Consider the following 26,526-nt stretch of genomic DNA (forward strand, 5'->3'; position numbering starts at 1 on the left):
GTGCACAAACCTTGATGACCAGGTCCATGTAGCCCTTGTCGTCATCGCTGGTGACCGGGGTGTACGACCGGATCACGATCTGGTCGTCGATTTTGGCGGACAAGTGAATGTGCTGGCCGATAGGGAGACCTACAAAGAACAAACTTACAGTCAACATCTTTACTTCAATACATTTAGACTAGAAAGTGTCTTGTCAAAATTTTTTGTAAACGTACAGTCAACATCTTTACAGAGCACACTTACTTCAATACGTTTAGACTATAAAGTGTCTGTCGTTGAAATTTTAAACAAGAAATCTGAAAGAATCAGAAGCAGATAATGAAATTTCAGAAATTATGTTTTGTTTTATCCGCTTGAAGTAACAATAAAACATTGTGATTTGTGTCATTATCTTATGTATTTTTAATCATATTAAGGCAATCATAGAAATGGCTACAGCATTTTATACATTAGAGTGACATTCATATCTAAAACATTTACACAAGGTACAGAAAATTTAAGCAATGTCCAACTTAATATTGAGTTTACAAGTTTTAAAGTACATAGCAAAATATCTCATCAAAACTTTTATCTGAAGTGTCCTGGAATAACTTTAATATCTTCTTCATAATACCTCTTTAATTCTAAATAAATATATGGTTGTAACTGTAATCTCTGTAAAGACTGTACTCTTGAAACAGAAATGTCATTCAAAATTAGGATAAAAATTAACAAAGAGAAAAATATATATGCATAAGGATATGCAAAAAACTAAAATACTTTTCTATAAATATGTGAAAACAAATAAGCAGAAAAAATAATTGAGTGAAACTCCAGTACAGAATCTGTTAAAGTTTTGTTAGTTACTATACTCACACTCAATTTCATTATATAATAACTCTTTGCCAATTTAAAAACAAATCTGTATTCGCTATAGTACCATTTAGCAGTGGACTTACAGCTGGGATGATTACTGATAAGAATAAATACTTTCAAAAATTCATAAAGTTATCTATAGTAAATATTATTTTTGGAAACAACAAGAGGAAAGGTTAGCACTGGAGTATTCTGTAAAAGGTCTTGTGAAAAAAAAATAATTTGTATTAGAACAATCTGAAGGCCTGCTGGGTAAACATCCGTGTAAAAATATCTTTGCCATGATATTATTTCCGATTAGTACTTTAATTTCATCACAGAAGTAGGAATTACTATTTAGCTGCAATGTGTTTCTGCGAAAATGCAAAAGGCACACTAGTTTTAAGTACACGTACAAATTACGGCTTTTGTCACCCTTTTACAAGTAACTGTAACTTTTTAGGGCTTAACATCTCCATGATTTTGCATTAATAAAAATTAAGAAGTTTTTAACGAGCCCTTTTAGGATTTAAATGTCTTCAGTTATACATTAATATCAATAAATTATTTTTTTTACTCATGGTCTACCATATATGAATGTATTTGTATTCAAATCAAGCTGTTGCTTCATCATTGTCAAAAGAATCGCAAGCACAAAGAGTATTTGAGGAGCTAATACCACTGTGAAACATAGGTAAAGTGCATGTGCGAAACATTGCTTTGCTGCAGGATCTAAAACAAAATAATAAAAAATACATACAACGCAATGGGTTTATAATTGTTATGAGACTTGAATTTTAACGGTTTATAGTGGAGTATAATAGGATTCACTGCGAGATTTAAAGAAATTTAAAGGCCCTTAAACAATAAAAATCAAATAAATTACTTTTAAAGGACATTAAGGAGCGTACAAACCCCGATCTCATCAACAGAGGAGTCATTATAGATGGTACCACAAGAACGCATGTAACAAGGTTAAAGAAGGAATAGACCATAGCTAGGGACAAAATTTTATGGTTTTATTTTTGGATCAATTTAGTTTTCAAAACAAGAAATTTTGATATTGTTGCTTATTTTTATACATTATCTTTAATTTTTAAAAAGCTGTATTATTTAACAAATATGAAACTCTCAATATTTCTTATAATGTACTTATTTCACCAAAATAGTCTCATGTTGACTGAATCATATTCACATATAGAATAAAATCATTAGTAATAAAATAAGCATGTCTAGAACAGAACCACTCAGAAATAAAAATTAAACAGCAAATTTTTGCAAGATTAAAAAATAATAACAGATGCAAGACAAACAATGTAATATTAATTTTTTCCAATCCGTTTAGGTCTTACATTACAAAATTCATGCTAAATAGATTACATGATAAAAGATAATTTTTTTTGTAATTTGTGTTAGGTTTTGTCAAACTAAATTTCTGACAGATTTCATGTTTTTAGGTACATTTTGGTGTTGAAAGGTATATCTCGGTGTTACATGGTGTACCGACATGCCTTCACAATCGTGTCGCTAGCAACAGGCACCTAGTATGTGCTCCTCGGACGGCAGGCCGAAGCGGAACCTCCTGGTGTCGTGGGAGATCTCCTCCCTCTCCGTGAGCGGCAGGGGGTACTTGACGGTCGGGTCCTGGAGCGTCACAACGCTCTTCTTCTTGGAGTACAGGTACCTGGCGATGAGGGCCGTGCTGAGCACCACCACCCCGACCCCCACCAGCGCGGGCAGCACCTGCGACAGTCACGCGACACGTCCAGACTCGAGTCCCACACCCCGCGTCCCGTTCATTACCTGCTAAGTTCTAGCCGCAACACTGATACAGTAACCGTTCTTGGTAGAATGTTTGCTGAATTGTTTGATTGTCTTGCCATTAACATCGACTTAAGGAATTTTCTGACCATTCGTTGTTTGTTGTTGGGAAAATATTTTCTCGTCAGATAAATACCTAACAAAATTTTCAAGCCATAGGTCAGACGTAATGCAAACTCTATGTTCCAATGATTACGTATTTAACTACCCAAAATTTCACTTGTCCTTTATCTGTCTTTCATACTATTTTGTCATTATAAAAACATGTTATATTATTCTAAAAATCTTAATTTTTTCCTATATTATATGATATGATAATAACGTGAATGTATTGTTTTTTTTTATATTTTCTTTTTCTTTTGTGTTTTATTCATGGCTTTTTTTGTGTTTGTCTGTATCTGTAGTGGTCACTGCAAGTATGTGGTGCGCTCCCCAATTGTTTGTTGGCCAACTGCTGTGGTGGATCCTTTAAGGCCGAGCTTGCCGGCTCTTGATGGCGACAGTGAGGAGATACCACATCATTATAGTGACCACTTTGTCTTTGGTCTGTATGTTTTGTGCTCACCAAAAGTCCTCTACTATTGGTGGGCATGTGACAAATGTACATAAATAAATATAATTATGAACATTTGTGTCACATTAAAAAGATACATGTTGAGAATATTTGATACAAATCATAAAATGGGAGGAATCTACAGGAAAAGCCCTGAAGTAATAGAAGTGACAAGACACTGAAATAACTAACATCGCATGTTACCGAGCCTTAAGGTTAATAAGTAGTTTTGTAATCCTAAAGTCACATGTTTTATAGCTTCACTATGTACAGTATATTCTTAATTCTAACAGAAAATCAAGATGATGCATTACATGTTTGGTATTATAAGATGAAAGCTGTTGATTTGTTTGTAAATGTAATTTTTAATATGAAGAATTCATAAGGAATCACGTATATGATAGAGAACACATTATAGATATTGTTACGATTAACCGCGGGTTCGAAAAGGATAGCCCAATTAAAGATTTTTATCACACACACAGTTTTATTTATTACCACTACTTGTCACTTACAAATAATCTTCTAAATTGGCAAATAATTAATTACACTTAAAGAAAGGTCTATTCCCCAGTCACTCGTTCCACACACCTCGCTGGGCCGCATCTCTGGCGCAACTCTCGCCGCAGCACCCCTTGTGGGTCTCCGTCGCGGGACTCCGTCGCCGCCACACCCTTCGCCGAGATCCCACTAGGTGCCTCGCTCGGAACTACGCCGCGCCCGCGACTCTATCGCCCGGAAACTCCGCCACGGGAAAACTCCCGACTTCACTGAACTCACTCACTCCCTGCCCTGGAACCTTCGTCCAAGGACTTCGCCACTCTGCCGCACCCGCGGCACTATCGCCCGGATCTCCGCCGCGGGAGAACTCCCGACTCCACTCTGAACTCTCTGACTCAGACTGGCGTCCTCGGGCATATATATAGGCCCCAGCAATTCCAGAACTCACGAGAGCGGCCGGGGCCTGTCGCGTCATCGCGAGCCGTCCCGACGGCAGAAATATCTCAAAACACGTGTCGGCGGCTCACGAAACTCCCAGCTGTCCGGTGTCAGTTACGTGTCAAAGGCAGGGCGCCGCGCGGGGAGTGCGGAGGGCTGGAGGGAGATAAAGCGGCGACCCAGATGCGCACAGCACATCTCATGTTACGGTGTGCACCTGCGCATAACGTGGCCTTGCTAACGTTCGTAACAATATGAATAAGTTGAAACTGCTTTTTTAGAGTTTGCGCTTGTCGTTACCTACAGAGAGCAATATCGCTTTTCATTGATTGTGGGGGAATGAAGCTGGTTGTTGATTTCGTATGAATGTGGCTCAGACACCCAAAAAACCTTTTTTTTTATATTAATTGACAAGGATATATGAAGCGTAGTTATTTTTTATTTATACTTTTTCAGCTGACACCACAACACAGCCTAAAGAGGCCACGTGGTTGAGTGGTCAATTTAACTGCCTCCCACCGAGACGATCGGGATTCAATTTATGTCCGAGTCAAACCCCAATTTTTTTATCAAATGGGAAACAGTGGTTCTCAAAGTGATCGCTAGGGTTCACTGGTGCACCCTAGATTTTCAGGTGCATTCCAATATATTCCAATATAAAAATAAATACAATTACTATATTATACAAATTCACTACAGATATAACACTCTTTTTTTTAACACCTTATTATGAGTTATTTTAACGACTCTACAGGCTCAAGTTTCTCATAAACACAAGAAGAATAAAATTATGGTATGTTCATATTTTTTTTTTTCTGTAATATTTACCTTAATTACATGCTTTATATTAGCTTCACCTGTATGTTTGTTTGTCTGTCCGTAACTTTTTCGACTACGAGTGAGTGGCTCATCACTGTAAAATGTCCCACCAATTTCATTACGTTCGTTAGCCGAGCTGTCTAAGGCGCGCGATTTCTGTGACGTCAGCTTTCGGATTCAGCGATCGTGGGTTCTACTCCCGGCCACACCGAAAAAAAAAAAATTTTTTTTTTCCTCCGGTAAATTCTATGATTATATCCATACATCTATCTAACTGTAAATGATTCGGAGAGACTTTACCATTTCTTTGTGACGTTGCAACTCCAAATAGTTATCTCAGATGGTAATAGGTAGTATTGGTAACTCATTTCCCTATAATAATTATACATATAGTTTAAAAAACTAAAAAAACATGCTTTTAAAGAATATCAAACTAAAAAGTTAAAAATAAATATAGTTTAAAAAACTAAAGAAACATGCTTTTAAAGATTATCAAACTAAAAAGTAAAAAATAATTTTATAATTTAATTTATGACAATAGTATATAAGCAATACTAGTATAAATGAGAAAAAAGCATGGGGCACTTAATATACAAAAAATATGGCACAAAGTGCCTCAAGCTTTTTTCTCATTTATACTAGTATTGCTTATATACTATTGTCATAAATTAAATTTTAAAATTATTTTTTACTTTTTAGTTTGATAATCTTTAAAAGCATGTTTCTTTAGTTTTTTAAACTATATTTATTATTATCCCATATTTCTCACAAATTTGTATACAGTGCACTTACAATTTTCAAAAAGTTTAATGAACACTGCTGTAGGCCAAAGGCTTTCCTAAGAATGGACGACAGAAAGTCTGTACAACAGGCAGACGAACTAGAGCAATCCATCCCAGCTACCACTGCCATACAATTTTTAAAATATGCAAATGTTGACAATTCATTCAATCATTCATTTATTATTGCCTTGCCTCTTATAGCAGCCATCTTATAGCACAGGTTTTTTTTATTTCTTCTGCTACTGTAGATTTGTTGATAGTTTAATCAGACTTCAATATAAAGTTGTTGTTTTAGTTCTGTGCAAGAGGGTTGGAATTCATCAACCCTATCTATCAGCCTCTGATATAAGGGATCAAATCTCTCAGATAACACCACCTTTCACCTTTGAGTAGTGCCCCACTGATATTGGCAGTAGTAAAATGAAAAATACCATCAGATAGCATAACATAATGTTTATAGTTCCCGTGTTTTGTAATATTAAGTCGATTCAGGTTTTGACACTACGGAATATAATAATAATAATAATAATAATAATAATAATAATAATAATAATAATAATAATAATAATAATAATAATAATAATAGGCTGTGTAAATTTAATAGAGATCTGCTAGATTTATAAAGTAATAAGTCAGAGCCCCTGTATTTTATCAATAAAGCTTTCTGCATACATATATATGTGTGTGTGTGTTAGTTTATCCAAATTTACTTAAGTCAATACATAACCACATTTCTACCAATTTGATTCACTATTATTAAAATTGCATTAGAATAACTTATTTTTTTGATGCACGCAAGTTGTATCAATGAATGAACAGGCCTAAGGGGCCTGCCTAGTAAAAATGTTTAGCGCGCTGGGCTACCGGCCACGTGCTGCAGCTAGTAGATGGGCGGAGCCAAATACGTTATCTTACAAAGTGGTGGGGGTGACGGCCTGGGAAGGTTCTCTTGTCATTGAGTGTCTGCTGGAGTCCAGTTACTGCTCATACCTGCGTTATCTGCGAACAAGGCGGGTTACTCTGCCTATCGCTACATGCACCAACGGGATCAAATTCTTGTTTTTCCTTACTCGCTTAACCACATTGTTTCGTTTACTTGAAAAATGAAATAAGTTCTGCGCTCCAGACTACATCCATCAATTTAATTTCAAACAACTTTAATTCTGTTTTAACGTTTTTTAATTCGCATACTACGTAATTAAGGGATTAACATTAATTTCAAAAATTGTGATATATATATATATATATATATATATATATATATATATATATCACAATTATATATATATGTGTGTATATACACACACACTTCTGACTTGATGATGGTTTTGGAGTCTATGGACTATGAAAAGTAACACTATAAAAAAATTTCCTGAAGTCGCACAATGGTAACGGCCACAATAGGTAGTATTTCTTCTAAATCTACATAAAACAGTGAGAAAACAGTGTTAACACATTCAAGCAAATTTTTAGATTTATAAGCAAGAAAATAAAATTTAAAAAAAAGTGATCAAGTCTTTAAGTACTCGCCAGTGATGTGTTTACATCTAACCTTGGTAAAGAGCTAATTCATGTGTTCTCATGTTCTTCATACTGCAAATAAACCTATTATACGAAACTCTGACACAAAATTTAAAGTAGTATTCTTTAAAATAATGCCAAGCGTAATAAACATATTGATCAATAACATATTCTTTTTCAAGTGCATAACAACATTTCTAGATGCGAATCATGCACTTACTATAAAATGACAAGGTAGCTCGGGTTTTCCAATCACAAATCACAAAAATATCTCCTACCTTTTTATTTTTGAAATAACATTTAGGCGATCAAACTTTTCCACGTACAGTCACGCTTACATTTACAAAAATGTTCCATACCGCGACGAAAATCACTTCTTACTAATAGATTGTATTCTAACACTAGAAACAAAAACATCGCAAACTAAGCATTAATACTCATAAACATATAAATATATATTGAAATTGCAAAATATCTTATGAATGTGCAGTAACTAAACTAAAAACAAATTTTTAACCTTCTTACTAAAGAAAACGTGCAAGTCAAACTCACTTCCCAATTCTGTAAAGAACACTTTAACTTCGAGAAAAAAATGGTGTTTGCGCCGACACATTGTAAGCTTTATATTCCAGGTCTCAGATCGTATTTATTTACACAATTTAATTTACGTATACGGCATCTTACTATTTTCTAAAAGGACTTGAATTTTTGACAGTATGATGAATATATGAACACAAATTATTTGGGATCCTGTTCCGAGCTATTTGCATTGCAAAAGTGGAGAACAGATGGATTCAGACTTCAGGCTTATTTAGTCACGTTAAAGTTCACGTGAGTCCACAATGATCCAAGGAGTTCGGGTGGTATGGAAGAACTCAGTGTGCACTGACTGTTGTTCTCAAGGCGTCAGTGCAGTGTATAGCTGAAATTAATTTTTAACTTACGTACATTATTTGGTGCGGTATTTAGGCTGCCAAAGAAGTTTCAAAAGATGGTTGCAATGATGTTTCATGAGAGCAATATTTATGTCTGAAAAAAAAATCTCCAGTGACACCCCTAAATACACCACTGCTATTTTGGTTTCTTCACTAGCTGGTCTTGTATCATAAGGAAAGTATGTTTTACGTATTAATTTACGGCATTCAGCTCAGTGTAAAAACGTCAGTCAAACATCTTTTAAAAAATTATAATTTTATCCACAATAAAGTATAAGCAAAGTAGTATACACTGGCTTAGTTTAACATCCAGATCTGGATAAAGTTTCTTATTTTTTTTGCTTACATAAGATTAGACTTTGTTCTACATTGGAGTGGCGATTTTCTTTAATTGTTGGAGTTTCTTCTGCTGCTTCACTCCCGTGGCTGATATTGTATTCTGAAGTGGATACCAATTGGAATTCTAGGAATGAATCTTTCACCATGTCTTATGTTTTCACCGAACAATGATTCGTCTTTTTTTTTGTACGTTCCAGAAAAAAAAATTAAACTTCAGTTAGAAATAATCAGTTTCTACACTGGTATAAAAATCACAAACGTTTACATTGCAATGTGGCCTGGTTAAAAATAATAAATACTAACCTAATATTGTCAGGTTGTTTGGCAGAGTGACAATTTGATAAAATTTTTAGTCCAAAATCATAATTAATATCTTTGCACGTGAAGAAAGCAGACAGCTTTGTCTGTTGAAGTTCAGTTAGTTAGTATTCACCAATCCCATACGTCTGTTGTGGATAAGCACTTTCCTCGGGTTTTCTTAAATCACTACCAAAATCGAAATCCACGTATGTATAAAATTAAATAATTAAAAACAAGAATGTTATAAATAAATCTTAAAAATCATGCTATGCAACAAATGCTATTTTCACTTATTGTTAACGGCTTTTATAATATATTTATTTAGCCTCTGAAAGCTCACATACTTAGTATTTCTGCGAAACACAACCATTATTATTCTAAATAAATTAACGAATTCCTTACCAAATGAGGACAATATCACCAAAAACTTTAAATGTGATAAATAATTTATCTGGTTCAAACTAATTTCACAAGTTTGAAACAAGTAACTAATGAGATTATTTGTTTTTCAGTACAATTTTCGCTGGCTGTCTTGGTACGCTGACCTAATAGGGCTGCAGTACGTAGGTTTTAAATTTAACCTGACAAGTAGGCATCCAGCTCGATTGTTTAAATAATCATTTTTGAAATAAAAGTAGTATTAAAATATAATTATAAATCACTCATTTCCATGGCTGTAATTGATAGTTATTGTACTACTTATGTATATCTCTTCAGGCTCTGAATCAGCAGCCGTATTTACAATGGCTGTTGATGCTGCAGGAACAACTTTCTCCAGTCTCTGCAATTTTCTATACATAAAAAAAATAATTTAATTTTAAAAACAGCAATTTGTACTTAGTTCCATACTGGCAATTTTTTTTTTCAGGGTATGGTTTACAAATAAATTAACATAACTTACACACGAGTCTAAACCTGGTTAGTCTTGAAGTAGAAGTTATAAATCCCACTGCCCTGAGGGGAATCAAACTTGTAATCGGAGTGAACAAGAAAAACTGCAACACTTGGCTACAGTGGTCACAAAAAAAATTAAAATTTAACATTTTTTCATGCAAAATTTATTTATACATTTTAGTGAGATTACTTTCTCACTAACAAATACGAGAAATTTTATGAAGCTGACCTATTTTTATTATACACAATTAAAGGAGTTGCTCTCCTTTTCTTGCGTGGTTCACTAAGTATCAAGCGATGTCTCATTTTCTTCTGTTCACTTGGTTTTTCTTCCATTTGTAGATCTTCAATGTGTTTTTTGAACACTTTAAGTACTTTATTTCATTATAAATTTTCTATTGTTGTAAGCTTTAAGATATTTGCAATTTAAAAAAACACAACATTTTGGGGTCAACTTTATATGTAAAGAATATCGTCGGTCTAGTTATCAAACCTCGTAACTCCCTGCTGTGGATAGGAAGTGAGAATTCCTTTTAGTCACAGGCACACACACACGCACAAGGAGTCTGCCTCTCCTCCGAGCCCGTGTTCCCTCACCCCTCTCTCCACGCCCTGGGTCTCGGCTGGCTTCGTCGAGCTGCAGCACGAGACGGCTGGAAATATACCAATATTTTCATAAATGGCGCATAAGAAATCTCGAAATTTAAATTGAAGACTATAGGTTTTAATTACACCAATTTCTTCATAATAAAATTATCTTTTTGTCTGTAAGCTTGCTTTCTTTCTTTCATTCTCCCAAACAGCACAAAAATGACTCAAAGTTGGACATTTGGTGATTTTTTATTTCATATTTTGAAACTCAAAAATAAAAACTTAAACCTATACCCACAATTTTTGTAGTTCTACTAGGGAGGCCCCTTAACACCTTGTCTGTGTATAGGTCATTAGAGACCATGAGTGGTGTTGAAATGAAGCTCTGACAGAATGAACAGTTAGAGGGAAATCGGAGTACTCAACTCACAGCAATATCAACATTACAGCTACTCACATAGACTCACAGCAATATCAACACTACAGCTACTCACATAGACTCACTGCAACATCGACATTACAGCTACTCACATAGACTTACTGCAACATACACTACAGCTACTCACAAACTCATGCAAGATCAACATTACAAAGCGATGCATTGACTGACTGCAACATCCACCATGTTTCCCCACTTGTGATTAATATAAGTTCAACCCCCCTGAGAATTGGACATGGAATGCCTTGTTAGGAGCAAGGAAGGGGGAGGGAGTAAGAGTATTTGACTTATTATGAATAGTTCTGTTATAGTATATATAGTTCTTAAAATGCATTTTTATGAGAGTGAAAATGGCTAAAATGTATTTTTTTAAATAATCTTTAGGCATGAAACCTCCGGTATAGATTCTTGAAAGCACTCAGTAAAGAGGCTTGAATTACACCATTTTCTTCATTTCTCTGCCATATAATGTTAAGGTGGCTAGTCAAATCTCATTGCTACCCTATGCATGAAAAAAAGACTACGCACTAGTTCACAGCCTCGCGCTTAAAAGCGATACAGCCTCGCGCTTAAAGGCAATGCAGCCTCGCGCTTAAAGGCGATGCAGCCTCGCGCTTAAAGGCGATGCAGCCTCGTGCTTAAAGGCGATGCAGCCTCGCGCTTAAAGGCGATACAGCCTCGTACTTAAAGGCGACACAGCCTCGCGCTTAAAGGCGATGCAGCCTCGCACTTAAAGGCGATACAGCCTCGCGCTTAAAGGCGATACAGCCTCGCGCTTAAAGGCGATATAGCCTCGTACTTAAAGGCAATAATGTTTTGGTAGCACCAGCGAGTGTCACATTTATCATCCCACCTCACAGATACATCCCTGACTAGATGGTCCCCTTAATGGCACCTAGTGTGGTATTTAGATAGAATCATTATTTTTTTATTTTATTTTGGTGAATATTTACGTCTTGTCAGTAACAATGTTTTAAAGATGGACTCATTCAACAGTTGAGGAAAGTGGGGAAGAAATCTGCCAAATGCCAATGTAAGAAACCACCACGGCATTTGCCTACAGCAATTGCAGGCAACTGTATCAACCTGTTTCTATGACAGACACAAGGCTCAGCCAAATAATAATTTATAAATATAGGTTATTAATTATTAATGATGATCTACCTCACATTTTGGATTGTATCAGGGCCTTCGATATAAACTAAGGTCCTGGACGCAATTAATTTTTTCGGACATCCTCTCTAACTTGCTCTCTAACTCCACAACTTAAAAAATATATATCTATAAAGACTAAAAGATACAGTGGCCATAACTGGAAACATGATCTGGAAATTTTAAATAATTTGTAAGGTTGCTAATGAATTTTTTTGCAATAGAACTGTAATTTTTGTCCTACTATCAGGCTAAACACAAGTATAAAAAAAATATTTGGAACTCAACCCAGCCACCCTTCGTGCTCGGATCCCCAGATTTTGTCCCCCCCCCCCCCCTCCCTTTTGTAACACGCTTTTATTAGCTTCATACGTATGTATGTTAGTATGTAACGGAAACTTTGAACATGATTTATCCCCTTTAAAACGTCGGATTAACTTGAAATTTGGCATACTTATCAAGGACCGATGACAATTCAATATTTTAAACCTTAATAGAATAATCAGGATTAGCGATTTTTTGTTTTCCTAAAACTGGTACCTAGTGTCTTTGCGCCAAGACCAAGAAGGGAAACTACCAGGCAGTTTCTCGGATAACTTATCGACTTTGAATAAGATTAAATTTTCGGAGACGGAACATGAGAACCGGCTATCTCATCCAAGGGAGGCAGCAGGCACCCAAATTGCTCATTTCTCGGATAAGTTACTGACTTAGAATAAAAATCCCAATTTTATTGAATATCATTGATTTTCATAGTAGGATATTGAAAATATTGTGTACTATAGTTCTTCAACACGCTATATTGAATATATATTTTTAAAGCAGCCAATATCTACTCAGATTCACTTTAATAGTGAATTGATGTAACATAGAAAACCCAACTAAAAAATGAAAAATAAATAATAGTTAAAAAAAATAAAAAAAAAATGCTTTTATAAAAAATCCAACTAAAAAATTAAAAATAAAATAAATAATAGTTTGAAAACATAAATATTTTATTGACAGTAGAAGGATTATTATTTTGATAATATCTTAAAAAGCACCCCATGTTTTTGTTTAGAATAAAATACTTTTTTTTTTCTTATTTACACTATTCTTAATTGAAATTTATTATAATTTATTTTCTATTTTTTAGTTGGATTTTCTATAAAAGCATGTTTTTTAGTTTTTTCAAACTATTATTTATTCTTTTTTACACTCTCAACAGCCCTAAGTGTATCATTATAATTTTGTAAAAGGTTTAATGTAAGTGTTGCACTTGTTAAGAATTGGAGCATTCCCGAACAGTGTGATACAAATGCTAATCTGAATTTCATTTTAATTTACTTGCAAAGTAATCTAAAAACAATCTCTAATGCAACGCACTCAGATCTATGTCCATCCGGCAAATTTCTTTGTATTCCAAAATTCATAATAAAAACATATAATCTACTATGTTTAACTCAAAAGCTTAAGAGTCACCTTAATAACTATACAGAGATCAGTTACTTCTAAGCACATCAGTTTGTATGTGTAACAGTCAGTAGGCTGTTGTTAGTTGCTTGTTTAACAGACAAACCAATTTAACATACAAAATAAATGCTAGGCAGGCAATTTGTTGTATTACTTACTAAGTACACTCTAGTATTATTTTCAAAATAATTTTGTATAAAGATCTCAGTTCAGAGTTTACCATTTTCAGGGAATTAATATCACACCCAGGTTTATTTTATTATTATTATTATTATTATTACTATTATTACATAAAGCAGCACAGAGAATATTGTAATTATGTGAATCTTTTAAAATAAATTAAACTATTCATATTATTCCTGTTGAAGAACTCACCAGTACATCAAGCTGGTCAGACAACATTGCCTGCCTCTGAAACGCGCAACAGGCTTATGATAACACTCCGAGCATTGCTTACAAAAAAACGAACAGTCAGCCTGGAGATTATCTTGCATGAACTTTCACTTTGCCTGGTTACATCACCAGCCTTGCCCAGCAAATGACCTTCAAGTAAGATAAATAGAAAATGCAAACAAAAAAAAGTGATGGAAAAAAAAAAGGAAGTTCTCCTTGTAGATAGAAAAAAAGTATGGCTAATTACCAATACGAGACATGATGGGATGATATCCTAAATTATTTTGCTTCTAATATTTTTTTTTTCCAAGATTTTAAATTCATAATATAACAATATTTTGATTTTATAGCTGATTTAATATGTTTCACTCACAATTGGGCTTTAACTCGGTACCAAGGAGTCTTTATCATTTAACTGTCCCCAATTGTGATCCCCCCATCCCCCCAAACTTTTAGTCTTCTCCACAGATCCTTTACATCTCTCACCCCAACATTCCACTCCCTGCCTGTCCTTACAAGGAAAGCGTACCTTCCTCTTTCTGTTTTCCTCCATTCCCTCTGGAGTTTATAGTTCATAACAGGATTTTTATAGTAAAAAAGTCCTTATTTAATGTTTTTTAAATCTTAATTACAATTTTTTATGTCAGTCCTAGCATGTACAGAAAGTAGGAAATCATGTGGTATACAGTTTTGCGGTAACTGTTTGTATGTAGCCTTCGTCTTAAAAACTCTTTAAATTTAGTACATCATCAATAAAACAATAAAAACTACCTTGTCCTAAAATCCTGACGTATCCAGATTTTATGATTTTGGGAAATTCTTTTATTAATTTAATGAATGGTAGAGTAAAATTTAAGTGTTTCAAGACAAATGCTATGTACAGGAATGTATTTAGAAGGGGCTGGGAGGGGGGCAGATTACCCCAGGCATCAGGGGCACAATATGAATGTTGCTGTTTTCGAACATTCACAATTTTTATTATAGGCACTATTAAATATTTCAACACAGAAAATACAACTTTACTCCTTAAAACTTACAACAGGTATGATTTCTAAAAATTAATTTTGTATTAGGTTATGTTAATTAAATAACTACCTTATATAATACAGCCACAATAATTTTTTTTTTTCAGTGTGTCCTTTAGTTTTTATTAGATATATTACATGTTAAAAATGTAACATTTTTCAACCCTGCTGTAAACACTTGAAACAATTCTTTATTGGCTGTGAGTATGTGGGATGGGACTTTCATTATTATTTTAGAGTGAGCAGTGGGAGACTTAGGATGTAACACTCAGAATAAAAAATATGATTTATTTTTTGTACTACTTTTAATCATGGTATATTTTTTCTATGTTTATCGTAAATATATACTACACTGATTACAACATGTACTTGACTCGTACATAACATTATGGTATCCACCATAATAAAAGGCTTAACAGAATGCATAGCTTAAATATTTTTAAAATTTTATATATCCAGTGTAAACTCTTTATAACGTCACTCGATTTAACGACAAACTCCTTAAAATGTTGAAATTGCTTGACTTTGGTTGGTTTACCTTGTTTTCTATACAATAATACACTCTACATAGCATCACACTCACTCTATTTAACGACTACTATACGTCATTATAAATCATTAAGCAGTACTTTTCTAAATTGCTGGAGTTGATAAGAACTGCAGCTGTGTACGTTCTTTTGTTTGTTGTTTTGTTGTTGTATTATCTAGCACGTGTTTACTTCGACTGACATACCAGAGATTCTAAGACATTGTGTATTTTGTTTTTGTATGATGATCTTGCACATGTTTACCTCAGTCACTAGACTTTTGTTTAGTTGTTACACGATATCATTTTCGCAGTTGCTTACAGACTTTCAAACTGTACACATGACAAGTAAACGAAAATCTTTGTGTATTGACAAAAAAGTTTTATTAAGCACTTGATGCAGCGAAACTATTAGAAAAATACTTTTTATATAATCAAGGTGATCCGGCAGTATCTCAAGATATCAGTAAAATACATAAGAAAATACAATTAAAATACTGTAGCAGCAAAAACCATCAGACGAAGATAAACTATAAGCAATGAGTGTTGTTATTTGTTTAATGTTCGTGTGTAAAATATGTAGCCTACTATATTAGTAAATACATATTAATATAGAATAGTAAAATGATAAATTTTATTTCTCTCCATTTAACGACCACACTCTATAACGCCGAAAAATGCTCAGTCCGTAAAGTGTCGTTATATAGAGTTTACACTGTGAATATATACACACACACACACACACATCCATGTATAATCTTCTCAAGTCTCTTTCATTATTGGCATCCATTTAAGTTATGTTCATCAAAAATTGCAATGCGTTGTATGTTGTCTTCAAGCATTTGTGAAAACTAAACCCCATGTTTTATCACTTTGCATACCTTGTTAAAAGTACTTTTTGTTAAACCATTTTGCAGAATGGTGTGCCTATGAGAATACAAACTTAAAGACTTTACATGGTAAACAACTAGCTACGTGAATTTGGTCTAAATCAATATAAACATGATGAGACTGCATAACTGTTTTTCCTTTGCATACACATCTTTCCATGTGTCTGCGCTCGAAGACGACTTTAGTAGAATCAATAACATCGTTATCTGGCCAAGCGGAAATATGATAACAGTCACCCCCGAGCAGATTGTTAGCAATGAAACAACCACGCAACAGCCCAACAATTCTATTTGAACTAGCCCTAAACTTTAAACTGCTAGTTGCTAGTGCATGTATCTGGAGGAGCACCAGAGTCTATTCCAGTGAAGCCTAAATATAAGGAGTGGGCAATTTATCATCAGAACGTCAGAGTATTAAGAACTAAATATATTGAATACTTTGATGATATTGCAAGCTTCCACTATGACGTTATTTATCTGACGGAGACTAGACCAATCTATATCTTGTTTTGAGAAACAATAGGAATGTTGAACTAACTAAGAAGAAAAGAGGTGGCGGTGTTCTTTCAGTCATAAATAAATTTAAATTTATATCAATCCAACCAAATTATGTCCTTTAACTTTCTTGCTGTTGAAGCTGTCTGGCTAAAAATAAAAACAACTCCTACAAATATCTTAATTCTAGATATATTTACTTACCCCAGAACATTACTTCTGAAGTGTATCTTGACTATTTACAGTTTTGAGAAGATAAAACCATCTCTTGTCGAGAAGACATTGTGATTATTGGTGATTTTAATATTCCCGGTATCAATTGGAACAACTATCACTCTTCTAACATTCTGCACATGCCTGTGAAAACTAAGGTGCATTACTTACTCAATTTTACATCTAGCCTCAATCTAAGACAGTGCAATGAAACCCGGCCATCTAAAAATCTTTTACATCTCTGTCTAACCAATTTACCTCATTGTTTAGCGACGGATTACCATCCAGCATTAATCATTAACATCATTTTGGATGATTTCACCAAAAACAATAATACTATATCATCTGTATTTAGAAACTACAAAGATGATGACTTTCTTGGCCTCTATAATTCAATCAAGAATCAAGTCTGGTCTACTTTTATAATTCTACTGAGTTAATGAACTTGTTCAACAACTAACTGCTTATCTGAAAAATTAACACTTTTATTCCTCAATCTGTTAAAAAATGTTCCAAATATCCTCTTAGGTGTTCAAGAGAACTAATACACGCTTTAAAATCTAAGAAGCATTTTCACAAGCTTTATAAAACGAGACAAAATTCAATGGACTAGAACTACTAACAATAACTTACATAAAAATCAACCCAAAAAATTTTGGCATTATGTAAAAATAATGAAAGATGGTTACTATGACCAACATTCTCTAAATATTAATGGTGTTATATTTAATGATCCAACTATGCTATTAAATGCTTTTCTCAGTAATTTTCTAGTATCTAAGTATCTTCTAATTGTAGCCCACAAGTTTGTCCAACCAATTTTCAGAGACACCTGTTTCTTCAATTTCTGAAAGTCTGGCATATTAAGGCTTTAAAAACATCTAAATACACAGGTCCCAATTTCATTATAAAAGGCTGTTCACAATTATTAGTACGTCTTGTGCAACATATTTTTAATACCAGTTTGGAATTTTTAACTCTCCCTAACTCTAATTTTTTAAGGTTATTCCTATTCACAAAAAAAGTTCTAAATTAAATGACTCAAATTATCTGTCGATTTCCTTACTTAATAGATTCTTCAAAATTTTTTGAAAAAATAAACTTCAACAAAGCCAAGGCCTTTGATACAGTTAATCATTCTTTACTAATATGTAAATTATCAAATTTTAGCTTAGGCAATAATTTTGTTAATCAGTTTTCAAGTTACCTAAAAAACAAAAGTTTTATTGTCACTATTAATAACTATAAATCTTCCTTGTTTAATGCTTGTTCTGGTGTTCCTCAGGGAGGTACTTTATCACCACTCCTTTTTAATATATTGTTACGAACGCGAGAGACCAGAGCGCGATGCCAGGTTCGGAGCTGGCTGGCGGCATTACACAGCCACTGGCGTCACGCGGTCCAATGACGTAAGGCATGCCACGCGCGCCTGGCCGGATTACAAGGGTCGTCGCTATCCCCCTCCCCCCTCCGTGCTGTTACCTATCTCTGAGCGGCCTTGGGAATTCCGCGGGCCGCCGCATGAAGTGACGCAAATAAACGCCGCCCTTCTGGACTGATCAGGTGTCGGGTCGGCCTGGGATGACGCGACTAGTCACTGCCGCTCTCGTCGGTTATGGAAAGACGACCCTCAGGTACTTAAGCCGTGACGCTGACCTCCGTGAGAGTTCCATGCTGTATGTCGCGCGAGTCCCACGACAGTTCCGAGCGAGTTCCGAGAGTCGGAGAGTTCCATGTGAAGGCAAGTGCGACATCGACAAAGAGGGTGAGAGTGCGACTGAGTGACGCGAGACTGTGTGTGCAGACAGGCGCGAGGTAAGGGGTGAACCACTGTCGAGCCCAGCTCCAGTGAGGAGTGCGGACTGCGGGACTTGACAGACATTGAGTGACTTGAGAATAAACATTTGTGATCGGACATTTTCAAGTACGATTATTTATTAATGTAAATATTAATAATAAATGAAACTGAAATAAAGCTTAATTGGGCTATCCTTTACAATATAAATTCTCCCCACATAGGTCTTAACAACATTTATAAATTATATCACTCAGGTTCTAAACCACTCTATTGGGGTACTTTTTGTTGATGACCTAAAAATATACCAGAAAATTACATCTAATGTTTGCATCTTATTGCAAAATGACTTTATAGAAGTCAATAATTAGTGCAAAAAAAATATTTGGTTACACCAAATAAAGATAAAATGAAAAAAAAAAATAAAAAATTACAAGGAAATAGCCTGTTAATTTAACTACATATTAGAAAACCCTTTAACTGCCAAATATCTATCTAATGAGGTCCGTGGTATCATTCTAGACTCCAAATTATTTTTTCATAAACATGTTGATTATTTATACTCTTTTTCTCCAATAACTCTTGCCTTTATTACATTTATTACTTTTTATTTTACTATCCAGATTCAATTCTTTCCCTCTAATTTGCATTAATTAGTACTAAATTGGTATACTGTTCAATAATCTGGAATGGTATCAAGATGACTGATATAAATAAACTAGAAAATATTCAAACTAGATTAATCCAACTAATGACAGTTAAGAACTTTCCTCCATCTAATCTGATTCCTCTTGTTACCCTTAGAGCTTATTTAGATTTGCTCTTTGTTCAAAATTGTTATAATTGTAAAATTAATTGTACATATTTCCTTGATAATATTGGGCTAAATATTAATCAATTCAATACCTGTTTACTTCAAACTTTTAGAACTCTAGATAACTATAATGTCCTCATCTATAGACTCATATCACACGACAGTAAAGATATCTTGATAGCTTGAAATCTAGAAGTTAATCACTCCACTTACTCCACTCACAATTACAGTATATCTTTGATTATTTTTCTTTTTTTTAATTTTTAATATTTTTCTCATGCTGCTGCTATTGTATTTGTATATTTTACATTCTACATCACTTCATAATACCTTAATTTATCTAATGTCTTTAAAACGTTTTATCTATTTGTCTTTTATTTGTATAATCCAAATGTTTATTTGTTTATATTCATTGTTTTACATGTCACCAGGGTCTCCACAAGGAAAAAAATATTTCGTACCAACTTAGGCGAGAAAAAAGTACTAGATTAGAAAAAAAAGTACTAAATTATAATTTGTTATGGTTTTTAACAATTTAGGAAGTTATTATGACATTGCAATGCTCAAACTTAAATTTCACACCACACACACATACATTCCATAGTTTTTTAAAAATAATTACGCTTAATAATAAAACATATTGGAGTTACAATCATATTATTATATTAACGAAAGATGTACTAGATCTGTACTAAACCAATAATAAAGTTATAAAAGTACTAGATCTAGTACGAAAGTACTAACTGTGGAGACCCTGCATGTCACCTGTATTGTCTGTATTTGCTGTACATATTGGTGACTATTTGTATTTGTAGTTGTGACTGCTGATTTGCGGCATTCTCGTCCACATCGGCCATGTGTGGCTGTCCTGCCTGCCTTAGTGCAGACGGGGTGGGAGTCCATTTGCAGTGATAACCTTGTAATTGTCCATGTGTGTCGTGTCTACCACTGTCGGTGGGCAAGTCACTACAAATAAATAAAATAAAAAAACTGTACCTTCTAATAAGTTACATCTCTGATTCTATTAGCATGTTAAAAAAAATTACGCCCTGATTATTACAAACTACAGATGATTTAATGGAAAAAAGAGAAGAAAAAAACAGGAATTATCCTTGTCTACATGTGCTAAAATAAAACAATTCACTCATTCATGCCATATTAAGTGTCAAATGTCAAAAACCCGTAAAAAATGTAAACAAGCCAGTTATGCCTGCCATGAAACCCGTCATTTCTTCAATACTATACAGCATCCCACTCTTACATTGTTGTGTGGAAGTAATAAAATGGGTGCTTTCTGATTCTCTATCTTCCTAACACATGCAGACTGTCCTTGTTTCTTCGCATGCTGTTGCCACATATCTCACAAATTTAAATTAGATTTTTGGACAAAGCATTTTGCGTACTGTATAACATTGAAATATTCATAAGGCTTTATATATTTTGCATACTTCATGGCATTTTAAGGAGGCAAAAAAAAATTTTTAAAGGTAACTTTCTCACTGAGAACTGTTTTCAAGAATTCCAAAATGTATCCAATAAAAAATAATTAACTACAAGTGTATTGCAATTCAGATTTTTTTTGTTAATAAATTTATGTTTTAGGATAAATAATTTAGAATAAATCTCAGGACAATAACGCTACGTGTTTCTCTCTCTCTCTCTCTCTCTCTCTCTGTGCCTTGTGTGTGTGTGTGTGTGTGTGTGTGTGTGTGTCTGCGTGTGTGTGTCTCTATAAAAATCCTAAAATGTATTTCCTCAGAAACCGACACATCTCAATTACTCCTACAGTTTTCATGTCCAAAGCTGTGAAGAAGTGTCTTATCAGCGCAACACCCTCCAGGTGCTGTAATAGAGTCTAATAAGAGGAAACATGGCCATGAAATTGGAGAAGTGGGGCTTTGTCCTGGAAGCAAGTTCAAAGATAAAGACACTTTTTTAGTCGGCTATTTCCGTCAACAAGCATTTCTGAATACCAGCCTGCCAGTTAGTGCCATGTTCAAAAACCAAGTGACGTGTTGTGTCCAGTGACTCATTACAGTTATTCACATATATATGATTTTATTTTCTGCCTTGATGTGGATTACACAAATGTAAACTATTGAAGGTGGAACACCAAAAATAAACTACTTATTTGTAGGATAAGAGGGAGGCAGCGCAAGATTGTGTTGAAAGTATGTATTTGAGTTACAATTACATTAAATCATACCAATGAATGTGAGTGAATGGTTTCCTGTCATAAGTTAAAAGTAAAAAAAGTCGCTATTTACTACAAATTTGTAAGCGTGATAGCATAAAATATTATAAATTACGAAGTGAGTCCTTAAAATGCTTCTTGGGCAATTCTAAAAAAACACATCTCCCGAAATTCTTAACATTTAGAGATTTGGCAACAGTGTGCGCCGGGTCGGACCGTCTATACTCGCTGATCATGTTGTAATTTAAAGCCTGTCAACTGGTAGCAACACTGCTGCGTTTGAATGACTGGAAATATTGTGAGGAATAGGTATGACTCATCATGCAGGTGTTAAAGTTTCCGACACACTTAAACTTTGCACTATGTGATTATTACTTCTCATATCTTATCTCCAATGGGATAAAGAGTTTTCATAAAAAAAAACCTGAAATCACACTTTAGGCAGAAAAAAACTGTGCCTGAAATAGAAATTTCATGCCACTAATAAATAAATTAAATACTTTATCTTTCATACATGTTTGACCGCCTTGTAGTGTGTGCTAGGCTATTTGGAAAAAAGTTTATTACAATGGTAGTACCACTAAATAAAATGTTGACAAGTGTTAATTAGCTTCACATTGTATATGACAGGCAATTAAGAACTTCACCACCAAGAATAGCTGTTAGAAGTTATTCTCATATTAGTACTTACGTATTAATGCCACCGCAGCTACAGATTTGGCGGTTTTTAAGTGCCGCCAATCTACACTTAAAATTTTTGCAACAAATCATAAAATAAAACACTTTATGTAAAATGAAAACACTTGATTTAAAAACACAGTAGTCAATCGGATTTCGGTGGAAAATGGGTCGATATAGAGTTTAACGTAGATTCAAAACAGTCTCTATTTTCTTTCACCTGATGCTGTCGCCATATGAACTCTGATAAATAAGATTCCAAAGGTCAGAATAGCCACATCTTAAATTTGTAATTCCTAAGCAACCATAATAAATATTATATAGTTTTTTTTTTTTTTAATGTAGCTAACCTTACCTAATTGACCATTCACTTTATTTGAATAAAGTTCATCAAAACAAACACACAAACCTACATGGGTAAACAATTTTTTTGCGGCAGCAGCAGCAATGCACAGGTATTGAAAAATTTTAGGTGTAGATTGGCGGCACTTAAAAACCGCCAAATCTGTAGCTGCGGTGGGGTTAATACGTAAATACCCTTCTTTATATAAAGTGTAAGTCAGTTTGTGGTAGGTAAACTCTAAAACAATTGGACAAATAAAATATATTTTTCACTGTTATAAAGTTACATTATTCCAGATACATATAGGCTATAAATTAATTTTAAAAATCTTATGTTGCTGTAATATATAGATATATATTTGTAGCTAAAACCAAAGAAAAATAATTGGCTTACATTCATTAAACTGTAACAAATACGTATAATATAATTATTATAACTACACACAGAAGTGTGCTGCATTCGAAAATAATCAAATGTTCAAGATTATAATTTTACAGTCACTAATTTAAGCTATTTGCATTTAACACAGCATAAGCAGCTATTATAATATATTATATTATATAATATATTATAATGAAAATAATGCAAATGTTGATCTGTTTTCACAGCTGCAAAAAATCTTTCTATAAGGCAGTGAGGAAACAGCAATCGTGAGAGAAGAACTTCAACATTGTTTCTTCTTCATTTGATTGTTCAGTCAGCTGTTACAGGGTTTAGTAAATTCAAACATTTTTTTTTCAACTGTAACTACATTTTAGAACTTTTAAGTCATGTACATATTACAAACAGGTTTTTTTTTTTTTTGGCACAATAATTTATTTCCGAGTGAAATTTCATTTAAAAACGACTATTTATGATGGTCACAACTTATTCGGTAAAAGTTCCATATCACATATCCTAGTTTATCCCTTCATCCTGACGGCATGATCCTGTATACATTGATCCTGCGCTACAAGATGCTTGCTGTTTTAACCCTTATCCGGAGACGTGGGGTCTCCGTGACCCCAGCAAAACTTTAACTTGCTGCCATCTATGTGCAGTTCAAGGCACTTGCTTGTGGTACCATCTACCTTTCGCTTGGAAATCACATAGTCTCCTCCTGTAGTGTCAGATTTGTTTACGCTGTCTGGAGCTAGATATCAGGTCGAAAAGATAACTTGGGGTCGTAGTGGCACCACGTCACCATATATGTTTCTATCTCAGAAGTGATAAAAAGGCTTCTAAACGAACATGTGTACGTGTGGGCGATCCAGATTATGACGAAACTATTTCTAAGTGGTTGAAAGATATTTTAAGTGACTTAAGTTATCAAAGTGTGTGTGGAAAAGCAATGTGTGATGATTGCAGAGCAAACAAATGTGACTTTTCGTACAAATTTAATTTTTTCAAACAATGTTCGGCTAATATATTTTATGTAAAAATGGCATTTTCAAAATATATAAGTATGCATGTGCTTTCTAGTTAGCTCGATTATATATATTGTTGTGGTTTAAGCATTGGTTATGCAAGGAAAATATTTGGAGGGGAAAAAAGTAATTTCTTTTTTTGGGAAAATTTATCTGTTGTAGATTTTATGAAAAAGTCTTATTATTCATAGAAGTTTTCTAGATTTTGTTTTGTCACTATATCTATATTGAATAGCAAATAAAACTTTTAGGCTACCATCTGCTTATTTTTTTTAAAAAAGCAATTATTACAAATAGGCATTTTTAGATTTATTTGAGCAAGCACCAATGGAAAAAATTGTATTTTATAATTGGTAAATAATTATTTACTAATTTATTTTTTAATTTAATTAATAAGTATAAAAAATGCATTAAATAATTTTACATGGAACAAAAATAATTTCTAATCAGTTAACTTCTACAAAACATTTTGGGGTCTGAGGGGCACCACGTCACCAGATACGTCAAATATTTTCACGTTTCCGGCTAAGGGTTAATGTAGAACATCAAAAGATCCTGGACATAACAAAACTTGTGATTTTGTCGCAATCTTGCACACAGTTTTCAGACGTGGACATCACGGCACGTGGCTGGTTCGTTTTAACAACTTTTTGTGTTTGGAAACTATACGAAAAAAACTTACAGTCAGGAAGTTTTTACCGTAGGGGTTTTGGGGGCAAGAGAATTGGTTAAAAAGGACGTGAAATGTTTCCTCACAGCTGTAATTCTGTGACAGACTATGATGCTGCACGGTTGTGCGTTGTAAGGTGATGGTTAGGTGAGTGGATTCGCATCTGGATGACACCTTCGTCTTAGTATTCTGTGCTTTCTTTTTATTTGTAGTAAACATTAAATTCAATTCATGGCGTTGAAGTTGTTCTCAAGGATTTGTGAACGATGTTAAAAGAAACTTTAAAAAGGTCACAGGTATGGTTTTTTTTTTTTTTTCAATACTCGGAAATTACGGTAAATGTAGGCTCTGTAGTGTTTTTTTAACACAATCGTTTTCTTACATATTTCACAGGATGTTATAGAACAAAACCGTCTAATAATTTAAGTTTTTTTTTTAATGCTAATGAATGTTCATGATAATTTCTATACTTGAGTGCAGAATAACTAACGACGTTATGAATAACAAGATGGCATTGAAGCTTACTAAAAGAGTAAATTAAAGTTGTAAAATGTCTTCATCACTACAGATTGTTGCGGATTATAATTTTTTTGTATAAGCTAACGTTATATACTTCATAACTACTTGCTTAAGTCACGGGTGCCAAGCTGTTAATTTCCTTTTATACCTTGTTAATTTTTTTTATGACTATTTTTAAATATCTGTTGAAATGAGATCTTGACTGGGTTTAATTATTTATGTTTAAGTATTTAATGATTTATTTATTCATTTCAGAGGATGGTGGATGGACCTAATATATTGTTGTTGTAGTTCAAAATGATTTATTTTCTTAATAAATATTACTTGACTTGATAAAATTTTTTTCAGTATCCTGATTTTCAGTTCTTGTATAGGGATAATTCTATTAAACGATTTCTAGTACCAATATGCTCTATTGCTAGAAAAAAAGGTGTTTATTTGTCCGAGCTACAATTAAAGAGAAACCCCCCCCCCCCCCCCCCCCCACCTATTCCAGAAAATGAGATGTGACCGATGTGACAAAAAATTTCACAAGACCTGACATAATTTGTTTGTATTGTGACGTTCAAGTTATTGTTTAGCCAGGATCTGTCGACGTACTAAATTAAAATAGCAAGCATCACGTACCACAGGAACAATGTATACAGGATAATGACCTCAGTATCAAGGTATGTACTTAAATATGTGATACGGAACAAATACCACTTATTCTACTAAAACTAAGTATTTTTGAGCATACAGAAACTCGGAGGTTTTTCACCTCAAAGCACTCTATGCATGGTTGTTATAAGTGGTTGTTATTTCACCCAGGTGAAATAACAACCAGTTATAACAACCAAAAAGAATTGATTGTTACACTATAATACCTTCAGCCCAACTGCCCACAAAATCAATCAATCTCTCTCTCTGGATTTAAAAATAATCTATATATATATATATATTTAATCTATATATATATATATATAATAATCTATATATATTGATATATTGCAGCTGTTTTTAAGTCATCAGTCTGGATTTAAAAATAATCAATGTACAAGATTAAAAACACACAGCTAGTTACCTAATGTTAACATTTTAGCACACTTTCAAATAATGCCTAAAATATATTATAAAAAATGTTGATGTAAAAAAAAGTTTAGTATTTTTAGCACAATTCATTATACGACAAAAATTTACAGACTTCAAATGCCT

The 26,526-nt window shown here is 33.7% G+C and overlaps 1 protein-coding gene across 4 annotated transcripts in view; it reads right to left on the reverse strand.

Moving 5' to 3' along the window:
* The window catches only part of LOC134539285 (NADH-cytochrome b5 reductase 3), a 52,624-nt gene that overhangs the window by 22,490 nt on the left and 3,608 nt on the right, over nt 1-26,526 (reverse strand). For 3 of the 4 annotated variants that reach the window (XM_063381147.1, XM_063381149.1, XM_063381150.1), the window contains 2 exons: nt 2,376-2,577; nt 11-129 (listed from right to left, as the gene is read on the reverse strand). In XM_063381147.1, the coding sequence (XP_063237217.1) occupies nt 11-129; nt 2,376-2,577 (321 nt within the window). Of the gene's footprint in view, nt 1-10; nt 130-2,375; nt 2,578-13,746; nt 13,896-26,526 lie in introns of those variants that run through there. The other variant, XM_063381148.1, reaches the window with a different exon arrangement.

The sequence above is a fragment of the Bacillus rossius genome, chromosome 15 (assembly GCF_032445375.1).
Source record: "Bacillus rossius redtenbacheri isolate Brsri chromosome 15, Brsri_v3, whole genome shotgun sequence".
Classification (NCBI taxonomy): Eukaryota; Metazoa; Arthropoda; class Insecta; order Phasmatodea; family Bacillidae; genus Bacillus; species Bacillus rossius.